Source organism: Equus caballus, chromosome 11 (assembly GCF_041296265.1).
Source record: "Equus caballus isolate H_3958 breed thoroughbred chromosome 11, TB-T2T, whole genome shotgun sequence".
In the NCBI taxonomy this organism is placed as follows: Eukaryota; Metazoa; Chordata; class Mammalia; order Perissodactyla; family Equidae; genus Equus; species Equus caballus.
Genome location: NC_091694.1, coordinates 60,238,624 through 60,254,126, shown reverse-complemented (window position 1 = coordinate 60,254,126; position 15,503 = coordinate 60,238,624). Strand labels below are relative to the sequence as shown.

Genomic DNA, 15,503 nt, shown 5'->3' with positions numbered 1-15,503 from the left:
TCACCTGCAGCAACTCCAGATCCGACGAATCCTCCTGCCCGGGGACCATTTCTGTTAACATCTCGGACATGACTTTTGTGTTTCCTCGAACAACATCCAGTTCACTCCGCAGCCTGGCAATCTGTTCCAGCCGGAGGGAGGAAAGCAGGAAGAAGAAGTCAGTCAACTTGTACCTGGCTGGTGACAACCCCATTCACTGTGACATCTAGGTCACACTTCTGCATGAGTGCAGCAGAAGCAGCCTCTCATCTCACTCCAGTCTGTGCGTGAAGGTGACAGCAGCTCTGGGAGAGAACTAAACGGGGAGTGAGGCCGCCCCAGAGGGCCTTGGTTACCAAGTTTCTCATTGAAGACTCTGCCTGTGACACTGAGCAAGCACCGTGTAGGGAAGGAGCACTGGGTCCAGAGTGGATTGAGCTGGTTTGTAGTCTCAGCTCTCCTATCACAGGACCTTGAGTAGGGAATTAAGCTCCCAGGCCTCCTTTCTGCTCAAGTGAAAGTGGTGGAGTACGTGATCTCCAAGGTCCCTTCAGGACTGGGATCCTCACTGAAGAACCTAATAGTTATAGACTCTGGCTCCTAGAGGTTTATAACCTAAATACTATGGTCCTCTGAAAGGCCGGCCAGCATTAACTGCACTTTTTTGATGTGGCAAGAGTGAGAGAGAAGGACTGAGAGAAGAGTACAGGGAAAGCTCCACCCACCCACCCAGCTCCCACCAGAGACAACATGACCCCTTGAAACCTACCCAACCCACCCACCCAACAGAGCTCCCCAAGGCCTGGACCCGGGCAAAGGCCTGGGCCATCTCTCTTGCAGCAGGGACACAGTTAAGAGATGGACCTCAACTTCTCTGAGCCTCAGTTTCCTGACCTATGGAAAGGTGGTGATAATATCCACACCTCACAGGACTGCTGTGAATATCTAATGTGAAAATGCCCCTACAGTGCTGGCACACACATATACCCAATACTAACTGGGTCCTTTTCCTGCTAGAACATCCAGAAAGCTGGATTTTGCTATTGTTCTTAACCTCATTTTGACCCAGCCCAAACGACACCTTCTTGCCTCAGTGAAGCCTCTTCTGACTCTCCCGTCTCTCCCTGAGATGAAATGGAGCACTCCCACCTCCTCCTACAGGCGCCCCCCACCGTCCTGTGCCAAGCTCCTGGGAACAGGACCTCTGCTAGGCTGAGGTCTGTACTCTCAGTACAAGGACAGGGACAGGAGGCCTCAATAAATGTTTACTGGATGGACAGATGGATGAATGGCCAACCAGGATGACGGGCTAGGTCCTGAGAGGCTCTTCTCCACCTCTGGCTCTGCTTGATGGATGGCCCATGGGGCCTCCTCCCAAGTCTTGGCTGAGAAGAAGTTTCTGGCCAAGGAGGCTGAGGAATGCAACAGCTGGAAACCATGTGGGCTCTGAAGCCCTGGGGTCCTCTAGGCCAGGCTGGGTTCCTGCTTGTCACGGGTACCTTTTTGCCCAAGGGGCAATACTTGTGCCCTCTCATCCAATTCCAGAGCCTCCTCTCAACTGTTCTGGCTGCTGGGAGGGCTCTTCCTGAGCTCCCACACTGACAGTAAGTCAGTGGAGGGTCTCAGTGGCTGTCCAACTTCAAACATGTCTGCCTTCCCTCTGAGCAGAAGGGAGCACAGTTCTGCCCATGAAAGCAGAGCCTGAAGGTAGAGACCCTCTTCCTCAGGACTCCCCTTTTGAAGACAGGTCCTGGAATTGTGGGTAACAAGGAAGGGCAGAATTGAGTAAACTGAGGCCCATAGTTAATGTAAGCCCCTCATTTCAGCTGTGGGTTTCAACTTCCTCCCCTCAGCAGTGCACATAGATAGCACTTGAGTGATTATCATGAGGCCCTCTTCCAGCTGCCCATCAAGCCCATGACTGCCCCGTGGGGTAAGAGGGACGGATTGCTGCTCCATTATACTGACAGAGGGGCGGTTAAATGATCTGGCCGGAGCCGCACAGTAAGCAGCAGAGTGGGAACTCAAGTCCAGGCCTGTCTGACTTCCAGTTCACCTCCTCCTGCTCACACCATGCTCCCTCCTCAGTGCCAGAGAGAGCTGAAATGAGCATGGCCATGGTACAACACTTCTGGTAACCAGATATAATCACTTGACCCCTCTGTTTAAATGAGGTTCTATAATAACAACATTGTCACAAATATTAAATAAGGATTCAAAAAATATAAACATGGGATAGATTTTTTTCAAGTCTGACCAATTCTCAAGTTTTAAGCAATGGAAATTCTATAGATTCACCTAAAGACCAGTCTCCACAACTCATCTAAAAAAATCGAATTTAGGGTTAAAACAGCATTAACTTCTCAAGAAATGACCCAGGGAAGACTGGCAGAGTTTGAGATAAAGATAAAGACAGGAAGGGGCTGGCCTGGTGGCGCAGCAGTTAAGTGCGCATGCTCCGCTTCGGCAGCCCGGGGTTCGTTGGTTCGGATCCCAGGTGCGGACATGGCACTGCTTGGCAAGCCATGCTGTGGTAGGCGTCCCACATATAAAGTAGAAGGAGATGGGCATGGATGTGAGCTCAGGGCCACTCTTCCTCAGCAAAAAAGAGGAGGATTGGCAGCAGTTAGCTCAGGGCTAATCTTCCTCAAAAAAAAAAAAAAAAAGATAAAGGCAGGAAGAGCGCTTCCTGAAGGCCTCCCTGTCCTTGTCTCTGCCTTCACAGGTACCTTGCTGACTGGGTCACTGGCCTCTGATGGCAGACACCTCTTACAGAATAAATCTAAACTTCTCAGCATGATGCATAAGGTCACTCACAACTCAACTCTGTTCCTTTGCTTTTGGGCCCCCTTCCACCATGATTTCCTCCCCTCCTGGCCCCTGTCCCTGCACCTATCCTCCAAAATGTTTACCTGCTATTCCCTAGAGTGACATGCTCCTCTGAGCCTCTGAACCATGCCTTGCCTGACAAGGCCCCACTCCAGCTTTGAGACCCTCAGCGGTGTCAACTCCCTGGGCTGCCTTCCAGGCACTGCTCAACTCTGGACTCACAGAGCACTTAGGGCCTGCTCTACCACAGTGTGACCACACTGTCTTGACTGTCTTTGCACCTGTCTCCCCCACTTGATTCTGAGTCCTCAAGAGAGGGGGCTGGGCCCTTCTATCTGTGTGTTGCTGATGCCTAGCACAGTGCTTGGTCTGGAGAGGCCTCCGAATGTGTCGCCTGGAAGGGTGAACGCAGACAGTCAGCTGGCTTGCCTATGGCCCAGAGGTATGCAAGTACCTGTTCTGAATTGGCCATGATGGGGCCAGTCACACTCAGAGCCGGGGCCTGCAGAGCAGAAGAGGGAGCAGGAGGAGGCGAGGAATAGGAGCCGGCACTTGTCTTCTGCTGCGACTGGGACCTGGGCATGGTCATGGCTGGATCCACTTCAGGGACGCTCTGGCATGGCAACAACAAAGTCCTCTGTTCACTTGGGCTGCCTGTGTGGCTGGGCCTGGCACCTACCCCACTCAGGACAGCACTTCTCGCCGCAGCTGCCTGCAGAGAGGTAGGGGGCCCAGCTCTACTGCTGATCTGTGAGGCTCGCAGAACCCCTCTTCCCCCTCTGCACCCAGTATCTCCATCGCAAAGGGGGCTACCAGTGGCTCCTCCTTCTACTTACCTCACAGACAACCAAAGCAATTCAGAAAGGCAGCACCAAGAGCACTCTGTGAGAGTTCTGGTCATGGTGCCCATTAGTAGGATCACCTTGGGATCCAAGTGGAGGGGGGCTGCTATTAAGTTTTGCTAATCACGAACCCTTATTTGGTACCAGAAGATTCCATTTTGGCCTTTACAAGTAGACTAATATAAACAGTAATTATATAATTTACCAAATGTTCATTGTAATTATAGGAATAACACTGTTCTGTGTCATTATTAGAAGAAAAAAACAGGTTACGTTTATTCCACAAAGCATAGTAAGTGGTTTGGAGAGACATAATGAAAATAATGCTTTGGAAAGAACAATTCCTTGTGCTTTCCCTTTGGGCATCCCAGATAATCTCTTAAACGTTAACTGTGTTCACACAAGAGACCTGAACAGGCACACTGGACTTCCCATCCCTGTTTCAGAGATGGGCAGATGGAGGCCAGCAAGGCAGAGCGTGCTGGGAGGAGGTGCCTCTCCCAGACCCTGGAGCTTCCTGGTTCTCCTCCAGGCCAGGGGCTGATCCCAGCCAGCAGAGGTACTGGCTTCCCTGTGAGAGGATGAATGGCATCACCTGCATGCTTTTAATTCTGAAGCACAGAGCTGCCCCACGTGGTAAGAGCTTCAGCAGGAGGCCCCTAGATGGGCCTTCCCCAGGCTTTGGATCTCAATGCTGATGGAATTCAAGGGTATCTGGATTGATGTGGAATGCTCGTAGCTCAAAATAAATTTTAGATCCCTTTGACTTGCACAGTTGAAAAACCTGAAAGCTGCTCTTTGCCCCACGATCAGTGACGTTGTCAGCCCCTCTGCACTGCCAACACTGAGGTGCTGGCATCCCTATACCAGATTCCTGGGGGCCTCTGAAAAGCAGGTGCTAGTGACCCTCGCAGGATGGCTCCGCCCAAGCAGCCATTTCCATGAAAGCGTCTGCACGGAGCCCTCTATTATATTCTCCCACAATCAGTATGAAAACTAGGGGGAGATACTACTGCCACTTAATCACCAGTCAACCAGCTGTCTCACTCCTGCGGTCCCCTTGTTATTAAAAAGAAATGCCCTCCAGCTTTAAGAAGGCTGACGACAAGCTGAATAATTCAAATGGAGCAGCAGAAGGGTGGTGGCAGTGGCTTGCCAGTTCTGCAGTAGGCCTTTCTAGAAAACGCCAGCTGGAAGCTTACCCGCTGTGGTGTGTGTATGGGAGACAGAGCATCCAAGTCTGCCATGGGAAACTCGACCCCTTTCCTCTTCAGCTCCTCATATATATGCACAACACCGGTGAGGTCAGGACTGCTTCGAAAGGCATCAGCCCACGCCTAGAAGGATAAAAGTCCTGTTAGGAATGTTTCTCACCGAGGGCTGTCACAGTGCCTGAAAATCCAAAGTAGCCCAGGTCTTTTCCCAGAGGCCAATGCTCTTGTACACTCGAACGCAAATCGCACCGGGCAAACCTATTCTGTCCTTCTCCTCCTGCCAGGGCTGCCATGATGCAGCTGGCAAAATCTTGGTTCTCAGTGGTGTTATTCAGCCTGAACAAAAACATAAAACTTAATTCAGCATGTAGTATTTCCTTGGAGAAGAGACAGAGAATTAACCCCTAAGCACTGTGGCGCATCCTAAAATGCAGATATTTCCCTAATCACAAGGAAATCAATTCCTGGTGATGTTTAGCTGAAGGGCATGAAGAGGATGCCTCATTGAGGCGCCTGAAGGATACCATCGGGACGGGAGCACTGCCGGTGTGCAAGCACGTTCATCTCCGCACTCTGCTCTGCAGAGTTCTCATCAGTGGAGGCAGGCGCCATAGACAAAGTGAGCAGAAAGGAAAGGAGAGATTGATGTGTGGCAGACATTAAGGCTAAGTCCAGATTTCCTCAGTAGCTCAGAGAATGCTAAAGCTGACACTGCCGAGCCCAGCCCTTCATCGAGGTGACAGGAGATGACAGAGGTTCAGGTCAAAAGAGAGCCTGGTGCTGCCCACAGTGTCAACTTACACACGCCCACATGGAAAAATCCAGTGGAAAGCACGACCACTAGGTTCCCTTAAATGAAAACAACAAAGAGAGGAAAGAACAAATAATCGAATAGATTGCCACTTATCACTGATTAATGAAACTCTTAAATTTTTTTTTAAAAAGATATTCTGTTCTTTGGAAGTTACAGAATATACTAAAAAAAATAAAAGTAGTATATCCAAAGGGCTCCCCTAAAACTGGGTCCAGCTCTTTGGGAGCCTTTCTTTGCCATACACACCCAGAGGAGGAGGCAGAGCCTCTGGCGCCCAGAGTTCTGTTGCCAATTCTATTGTTGTCGCAAGCATTTAATTGCCTCCCTGGCTCCTACAATGCGTTCCAACCAATCCTGCGGCTCTATAGAAACTCTATCTCCAACCAACAGACCCACGTGAAGTTAAAAGGCCAGTTTCCAAACAGCCTTATTAATTATGACTGATGCATCTCACTACAACCGTTAAGTCAGTCTGGCTTCCTTGGTCCACTTCTTTAATTTGCATACTCAGGGATTTAAGGCCCTGCATCAGGACAGCCCCTCTTGGCCAATACTTCCTCCTGGATTCTGAGTAGGACTGAAGGTGTCTGCAGAGGCCTGTATGGAATGCCAGCTGGAGAGTAGCCTCAGCAGAGGCCTGCCCCCTGGGGGGTGCCCCAGAGCCCCCTCCTCCACTGGCTGCTTTGGCTGCAACCAACTGATTCAAACACAAGCTGACTCCTGTGACTCTAGCTTCAAAATGTGTAAGCATTTTAGTTTAGGGTCTAAACTTTAGAGTTTAAGACCAGTTTCACAGCCCACTGTGGGAGGCTGGGGAGAAAAAAGCAAGACGGCTTTTCCTGGTGCTGCTTCAGGCCTCTATTTCTCTCTTTTTTTTTTTTTTTGCTGAGGAAGATTAGCCCTGAGCTAACTACTGCCAATCCTCCTCTTTTTGCTGAGGAAGACTGGCCCTGAGCTAACATTCGTGCCCATCTTCCTCTACTTTATATGTGGGACGCCTGCCACAGCATGGCTTTTGCCAAGTGGTGCCGTGTCTGCACCTGGGATCCAAACTGGCAAACCCCCGGCCGCCACGAAGCAGAATGTGGGTACTTAACCACTGCGCCACTGGGCCAGCCCCCAGCCCTCTATTTCTGTGGGAGGACAAACAGCTCCAGGGGACCCTTTTTAATTTATCTTGCTCTCCATCCCAGCAAAATCTGAGATAAGAAGAATGAAGATTAAAGAACTATCACTCTTCTCTCCAGTCAGTGGATACTCCTTGGGGGATTTGCCCAAACAGTGAGTCAATAGGCTCCCCCCTTTTTTTTGCTGAGGAAGACTGGCCCTGAGCTAACATCCATGCTCATCTTCCTCTACTTTATACGTGGGACGCCTGCCACAGCATGGCTTGCCAAGCGGTGCCATGTCCGCACCCAGGATCCGAACTGGCAAACCCCGGGCCGCCGAGAAACTGAACATGTGCACTTAACCACTGTGCCACCGGGCCGGCCCCTAGGCGCCCCCCTTCTATCCCAGCAAGAGGGGAGGGAGAAACACATATCCTAAGTGGGCCCAAGCAGATTCTCCTCCTCCCAGGAGCTTGGCCCTGGGCCCAGGGAGAGCTGGGCTGCTCTCTTTGGGGAGGTGAAACTGTCCTCTATAGATATGGGCCATGGGAGGCAACCATGTGTCAGCCTGGGACCAGGGAGCAGACAGTCTATGTCCTTGGAATGGTGCAGCTGGTGTTCTGAGAGGTGCAGACACACAGGGGAAGACTCAGAGGGCTTTCCTGATCCCTTCTGTCCCTTCCCCAGGCCCAGTCACACCCCAGGGTTCTGGGGAGCCCTGCCTTATCATGACGAACTCTCTCCTTTGCCTAGGCAAGCTGGAGTTGGCATCTGTTATTTGCAACCAAGCAGTCTTAGCTAATCTACACCCTTCCCACCTGCTGCCATGTCAGCCCCTGTGTGGGACCCCTGTGCAGTTTAGGTGAGGTGGCTGCTAACAGAGCATATGCTCATGGCAGCATTCTCTATTGAGCAAGATTCTGATGCCAACAGGCAGACCAGGAGGGAGGCACATTTCAAGGAATAGTCATATGTGGAAATGCAGAAGTGGGAGAAATCCAGAGATTCTGTGTGCCTCTAGCATCTTCCAGGGATAATGCCCAAATACCTGTGCTCCTGTCTTCTTTCCCACGAGGTCATAGCTTTGAAGGCACACACTGAGCTTCGCCCTTGCACAGACAGCAGTCGGTCAGCATTTAGACTGTCAAGTTAGACTGAATTCAGTTCTCATAGTTACTAAGCATTCTCATTGTCCTACTTCAGAGAAGAGAGGAAGATGGCCACTTAGGCTGTCGAGAGACTGAGGTGACAGTGATAAAGCAGGAGCCCCTCTAGACAGCTGACGCAGCTGAGAATCAAGAATCCACTCTAGAGGAGACATGGCAAGCCTCAGAAGGTCTGGTTCCCTTTGGGTTCTCAACCTGAAGCCAAGGAGCTGCAAAGGTGGCGCTGGCAGGCTGCCCCATCAGAAAGCAGAGTGACAAAGCAGCGCTGACACTCTCTGAGGAGTCCTTGTCACAGGTGCTGGCTGGTTAACAAGTCAGTGGCCACCTCACTGCTCCTTATGTAATTCTCCCTTTTCCTGCCTGTGCCTATAGAGTTACGGGGTTGAAAGACCCAGAGGAAGGTCTAGTGAGGAGAAGAAAGAGAGAGAAATTCTTGTTTTTTATCTCCTTCATTCCTTTGGATTGTACACCAAACCCCAGACTAAAACCCTACACAAACATGAACCATATCATTTCTGAATCATTTCTGTATCTCTCAAGTTTGAACAAAGTTTTAAATCATCAAATTTCAGATCAATAAAAGACTGCTGATTGCTAATATAGGTCCTGTTCTTTGGACAAAAGGAGGCTTCTGCCATGCTTTGCTTATGCCCTTGGACTAGACTTCCTGTTCCCAGTGACAGGGTCTGTCCACCCACACAGAATCTGGCGAAAGGCTCAGCCACCAGGCCTCTGACACCTTCCAAGAACACAAAACCTCCAGCTCCTCCTGCCCCCACCCCCTCTCCAAACAGCTCACTTTCTTCAGTGGAAAGAAAAACTTTCAGTGGAAAGAGAGTATTTTTAGACTCTACTGCTGAGGCACAGGGGATGGGGTGAGGTGGAGGGGTGTGAAGAGAAGGGGGAGGAGGAAGCAGAGGCATGAGCATGATGAGGTTACTGTACCAGAATCATGATATTTCTGTTCCTGAAAATAATTCCAAGGGAAAGGCTGAGGGATGGTGTAGAGTGGGAATATCCTTGTCTTCTCAAAAATGAGACTTAACATGAGGAAACAGAAAGGAATACAGCCAAAAGGCCAGCCAAGGGACCATATGAAGACTTACAGGCTAAAGCTAAAAATTGCAGGCAACTCAAAGGCTGGGAGTGAGAGTGTTGGCAGGCTGCTCACTAGGTTGCTCTGCTCGCAACATCTCTCCTCCCATGCTACCAGGGAGACTGCCCCACTCCACAAAGGCAAACACCTGTGGCAGGGTTAGCCCCGAGCCCTCACACCTGAGTCAGGTAAAGGCTTCCAGGACCGTACTGCCATAGAGCTCCCACACTGGGCTCGTCTAGGGCAAATGGAGGGTGGTCTTCCCTGGGCATTCTGAAGGGCAGGGCCTCCGGGGTACACAAGCCTGGGCAGGGTGTCTTCTTTGGGGGGCTGGGGGAGATGGTGCTTATGGATGGCTAGAGAGCAGCCAGAGAACCTGATGCCTCAATGAGAGGAGGAATGGAGTGCAGGAAAGACACAGTGCTGGAGAGGAAGGAGGGATAGGCATCCCCTGATTCTCTTCACACCTGAACCAGAGGGCTGCTGAGGGCAAACGTGGCAACTGAAATGCCAATCTTAGGCTGACGATGCCTGTGATCAGCATACTAGGAAGGGAATCAGAAAGGATGGTGGACTGTGGGTCAGGGGGACATGCAAGGACAAGCTCTATCACCCATTTCCCTAGAGGGACAGGGGGAACATTAGAAAATCTGCTTTGGAGACTGACCCTTTCCCTGTTCCCAACGTGGCTGCAGCCCTGCTTCCATCCTCAGGGTGCAACCAAAGGGACAGTGGGCTCAGGCCACAGGCTGGTAATCAGAGCCACAGGTTCCACCCCTGCCAGGATTTCGTGGGTGGGAGTGGGGTGGCACTTGTCTGTACAGCCCCTTCGCCTTAAAAGCTTTTCAAGTGCCAATACATTCAGAATTTAGGGCTGCCCCTCGAATACTCAAAGCTGGCTCAAGTCGTCCCTGGCTAGGCCCTGGCCCGCTATCATCCACAAACCTCTGTCTCCCCGTTAAATTGCCAGCTCCCCATGGGCGGGGCCAGGAGTGACCTGGCTCCACTTCCTGGCAGCTGGGTTCTGAAGAGCACCAAGAAAAGTCCCAATAATGAGGATGGTGAGAAAGACTCTGTCACAGTTCTGGCACCCACACATTTAGCTGAACCTCTTTTCAGTCTGGCTGTATTTATATGATGGCCTGCTGCCTACTCACAGGTTGGCAAGAGACGTCCATTGTTGTTTCACAGTGGGAGCAGCACTTTCTTTCCCAGGGGGAATTATCAGACTCTCTGGGGGGCTTGTGCAGTTTTTAAAAGTATATTCAACATGTAAATAAAATCATCATCTTTCTCAAAGGGGTTTAAAAAAGGCTGCACTATTTCTACATACTCATCAGATGGGCTATAAGGAAGAAGATGGAAAACACCACGTGCTGGTGAGGATGTGAAGCGGCTAAAACCCTCATACGCTGCTGGGAGAGAACGCTGAACACCACTAAACTGGGAGTGTGGGCATTCCCCGCCACCAAGTAATTCCTCTCCTAGGCATTAGGTTGAACCATAGGAAATTGCTAATATTCAACCATTTTTGACCAAGAAAGATGGCAGTTTCACATATTCAACTTAATAAAAATAAATACGTATGCTCACCAAAAAATATGTGCGAGATGCTCATAGCAGCATTTTTCACAGTGGCCCAAAACGGGAAATACCAAGTGCCCATCAACAGTGGGAGGGGTATATAAATTGTGCCACATTCACCCAGCAGGACTGACACAGCCATGTGAGCAACAGGAATGGAAGGCCGATGATCATACCCCGCCGAGGTGAGGCCTGCAGACACAGCAGGGCCAGACACAAGACACGATAGATCACTACTGCATCCCAAGTCCATGCAGACGAAGGTCAAGAACAGGAAAAACCCATCTATGCTGTGGCAAGTCAGGCAAGTGGTCACCCCAGAGGGGTGAGACTTTTTGGGTGCTGGTTATACTCTGCTTCGCAACATAAGGGTTGGTTACATAGGTACGTTCAGTTTGTAAAAATTTATCAAGTTGTAGATGCTTTTTTTATGTGCAATTTCCTGTATATATTTTATGAATCAATAAAAAGTAAAAAGAAGGATCCTGTTTATGCTTTGGGTCACCACATTACAGAAGCCAAGCCATCTGCTAGCTCTGAACGCTGCCTGCTTTGCTCCGTGCTGGTTGGCCCTGACAAAGCTGAAAGTTCTTCAGGAAAGCTTCAATATCTGGAGAGGAGAAACTCTCCCCAGTTAGGTCATCAAGTCTGCCTGGAAGCCCCCCTACCGAAAGCCCCTTGCGTTTACCCAGTTGGATTAGGGAAACTGAGTCCCGAGTGTCCTGGCCAGACAGGAGGCTGCGAGGCCTTCAAGGGCCCCCATCCCGCTCCAGCCCAGGAGGGTGGGTGTACATGCTGCTGCCAGGCCGGCAGGGGGAGTCCTCAGAACACAGGTGTGGGCCGCAGTTCTGCTGCAGGCTGATCTCAGACCCCATTTTACAGATAAAGAGGTAGAAGCCCAGAAAAGTTAAAACACCAGCCCTGAGGTTACAAAGCAGTGCTGAGAGGAGATGGTGACCCCAATGGGAAAGCTTCAGAGGTCAGGGCCAGTGCACTGGCTGGCATCCTTGCCTGGGAGAGCCAGGGGCCACAGCTAGTGCAGAAGGCTCTCCTTGACCTCAGCCGGGATCCCCAAACAGTCAGCAGGGGCAATGCAGATCACGACCCTTGCCATGGCTGTGCTTGCTAGGGGCAGGGGTACTGGGCCTGGCTGGGGGTGAGGGAAGCTCTCATCACAGGAAGTGCTCCTTCCAGGAGACCTCTCCTGTGGCGACACATAAGGGGTTTAGGCTGGGGTGTCCCTCCTTTTGTGAGAAAAAGTGGCTATTCGTTTTCTTGACATCAATTACTGGGGGTGTTGGGGCAGGGGAATGTACTGGGGAAGTCCCAGAATGAGGGGGTGGTAGGGGGTGGAGGGGGGGATGGGGAGGGCAGAGGGTGGGGTAGTATGTGCCTGTGTGTGTGAGACAGAGAGATGGAAGAGAGAGAGACATGCTGGGTGGGTAGAATGAAGGGATAGGGACAACCTAAGGAGGCATGGGAGGGGGCTCGGCTGCCAGCCACACTCCTCCCCTTTCTGAGAGCTTCAGTGAACTGCATCCATCCATTCATCAGGAAAAACAGCAACTTCCTGACCACCTGCTCTACACAGTCGACTACTCTAGACCCTGAGGATATAACGTCCCTGGGCTCTCAGGGCACTCAGAGTGAGGCGGACGATAGAAAAGTTAGCACAGAAGTACTTGAAGACCATAAAAGAGGGTGCTGGGAGTGAGATGCGTGCTGTAATTTGGGTGGCGGGGAGGCCTCTGTGAATGATGGAGAGGAGTCAACTGCCCCAAGAGCTGGGGAGGACTTTCAGGCAGAGGGTGCAGACGAAAAGAACAGACAGAACCTACAGACTCCTGGGCTCGAGCCCCTCTCTCCTCTCCAGCCTCAGGTGGCACCATTACCTCAAGAGCCCTGTGCCCACCCCTAATCACACTGCCCCCCTGCCTTCTCAGCCCCATTTCCACCCCCTGGGTTGGTCTCCTCTTGGCTCCTGCAGGCCCTTGTCTTTCCTTTACCACAGCACTATTCACCCCACATTGGATGTGCTTGTTGATGTATGTGCCTTACGTGATGTATGACACCCTGTGTCACCAGGGTGCTCTGTCTAAAATCCAGATGTGACTTTGTAAACCCAGCTCAGAAAAATTCAATGTGTCCCCACTGCCTACAGGACAAAGTACAAACTCCTCAGCATATATGGCCCAGAAGCCCCTGACCAGCCTTCTGGCCTCATCTCCTGCTTCCCTCTTTGCCACAAGCCTGGCCCCAGACATTCTTCACTACACTCTGGTCATTTCCAAGGTGGCTCACCCACATAGTTGTTGGCAGGAGGCCTTCGTTCCTTACTGATTGTGGGTAGGAGGCCTGAGTTTCTCACCATGTGGACCTCTTGAGTGTCCTCATGACATGGTAGCTGGCTTTCCATAGAGCAAGTGACTCAAGAGAGAGTAAGGAAGAAGCTGCAGCACCTTTTATGACCAAGTCTCAGAAGTCACACACCATCTTTTCAATATTCTATTGTTAGAAGGGAGGCAGCAAGTCCAGCCTCAAGAGTAGGGGAATTAAAGTGCACCTCTTAAAGAGAAGAGGATGTTTGAAAACCATCACCTGGCTCCTCCAGCTCTAGTTGAGCCTTCATATGAGGCTGTCCTGGCCAATATCTTGACTGCAGCCTCATGAGAGCTCCCGCGCCAGAATCACCCATCTAAGCTGTTCCTGAATTCCTGACCCACAGAAACGATAAGATAATAAGCATCTGTTGTTTTAAGTTGCTAAGGTTTGGGGTAATTTGTTACAGAGCAATTAATAATGAATACATCCCAAGTATGTCAACTGCTCTCTTTGATGTTTCTGGGCCTTTGCACATGTTATTCTCTTTGCCTGCAATACTTCTCGCACTCTGACCTTTCCACTAAGCTCCTGGTCATCTTTTAGGGTCCAAAGGAAATGTCATCTCCTGAGTGAATCACCCCTTAAGACCATCTCCCCTCTAACCTGCCCCACCTGCCCTGTGACTCACCAGTCCTGCACAGGGCTCTAATATGGCCCGTCCTACTCCACATTGTCCCTGATGGCTCAGAGACCTGTCAGGGCCCTCCACCTGCCCTTATGGACAGTGGAGGGCCAGGTATCCAGAAAACTTCAATGAAGGCTCTGTCAACTGGCTGGAGAGCCACCACTTAGGGTTTCATTCCAGTGGGACGAGTGTAAAAAAAGTAAGTGTTTTGCAACAAATGTTTAAACCCAGAAGCCTCCATTCTTTCCTCCGAATGATGGGAAAGCATGTGGACTCACTGATAAGAGGCTCTGTCACACTCTGTCCCAACAAACTGGACAAGGGGAACTGACACACCTGGATCAGAGCGAGCACTTTGTCCTGTACAATGGTGGGAGGGTTGTTCTTGGGAGAGATGATTTTGACCAGAACACTGTCGATGAAATCTCGGTTGGCCACGAGAATGTGGAAGCGGTGGCCACAGTTCTTCACACATGTCTCCAGCACCTGATATGGGAGGAAAGGAAAGAGAGGTCACCACCACGGGAGCTGGAGGAGCCGCCAGGAACTGAGGAGGGCAGCCAAGTTTCCACCACCCCCTCTTTCCTTCTCCCAGATCATCTTTCTGACGGCCTCCTCCAGAGTCAAACTGAGATGGCACACGCATCCCCATGCTCTAATTTAGTTATTCCTTGGGGATGACCGCAGCACCTTGCTGACCGAAGTCTTCTGTCCCTGAACAAGAATCAGGCAGTGAGTTGGTAACTGAGGCACCAGTTTTACATGAGAAAGATGCTGGTGTTTTAACGGGATCCAAATGACTTGAGTGGTCCCTGAAAATTAGCATTTTAGCTCCTCTCTCTGGGCTTCTGGGTGTGAGGCATTAGCTAATGGGACAAAGGCTCTGTCACAAGAGAAGGCTGCTGTGACAGCCTGATTTGCCTAGTGAGTTACGGGACCTTGTATGTGAGGAAGCAAACATGCACATGCACGCACGCATGTGCGCGTGCGCGCGCGCACACACACACACACACACACACACACACACACACACCTTGCACAACCCACACAATTCTGCTTCTGCAACTAAAATTGGCAGTGACAAAGGATTTTCCACCCTTAATAAACGGTTTGTGGGCCTCAGCTGCCAGGTGGCTTTAAGGTCCATTTTCACTTCAAACCCTGCCCACTCTTCCTCCCTTGTCTGGAGAAATGAGTTACACAGGTCTTAGCCCCTCAGAAAAGCACAGTGTGTGGGCTCTGGCCAATGGCCAACATGGGCCTGAATCTCAGCTCCACCACTTTCTCCCTGAATGGCCTAGGACAGTCTGAGCCTCAGCTTCCTCATCTGTGAAGTGGGCACAGGAGTGCCGCCTAGCAGGACTGTAGTAAGGATGAGAGTGTGTGTGTTTGAAGCACCTAACACAGTGCCCTGCATGGGGGAGGTGCTAGCAAATGAGGACTATGATGATAAATGTTCAGAAGCCTAGTGTACACACTCGAGTAAAGAGGGACAGCTTCTCAGTCCCCACAGGACAGGGGAGAGGCCTGCTGGAATTCAGAGGTACCAATTGGAGGATCTTCAGTCTGGAAGACAGCTTTCTGAACTTCTCAGCTCTCTGTAAACCAATCCATACAATCACCTGGCCCTTCCCACACCAGCAACCCCCAATGCCACAGTGAACTACTGGGGAATGCCTCCTTGGAAGGAAGTCACCAGCAACAGGTGACATTTCTGACTATGCAGTTATCCTCATTGGCCCGAACTAACCTGACCACTGATTACCTTACGCAGCCATTCCACAGGGCTGGGTTCATACGATGAGGCATTACCTCGACAAAGCATGGCCATAAAGAAAGGTCCAAATGCAGACTATATGCCAG

At 50.9% G+C, this 15,503-nt stretch overlaps 1 protein-coding gene across 13 annotated transcripts in view; it reads right to left on the bottom strand.

Annotated features, from left to right (window-relative positions):
• TOM1L2 (target of myb1 like 2 membrane trafficking protein) overlaps nt 1–15,503 on the bottom strand; it is a 122,881-nt gene that overhangs the window by 31,203 nt on the left and 76,175 nt on the right. For 7 of the 13 annotated variants that reach the window (XM_023653652.2, XM_070228326.1, XM_023653654.2 and 4 more), the window contains 4 exons: nt 13,977–14,126; nt 4,853–4,987; nt 3,263–3,421; nt 5–121 (listed from right to left, as the gene is read on the bottom strand). In XM_023653652.2, coding sequence (XP_023509420.1) covers nt 5–121; nt 3,263–3,421; nt 4,853–4,987; nt 13,977–14,126 — 561 coding nt within the window. Of the gene's footprint in view, nt 1–4; nt 122–3,262; nt 3,521–4,852; nt 4,988–13,976; nt 14,127–15,503 lie in introns of all 13 variants that reach the window. The other 6 variants (XM_023653649.2, XM_023653650.2, XM_023653651.2 and 3 more) reach the window with 1 other exon arrangement.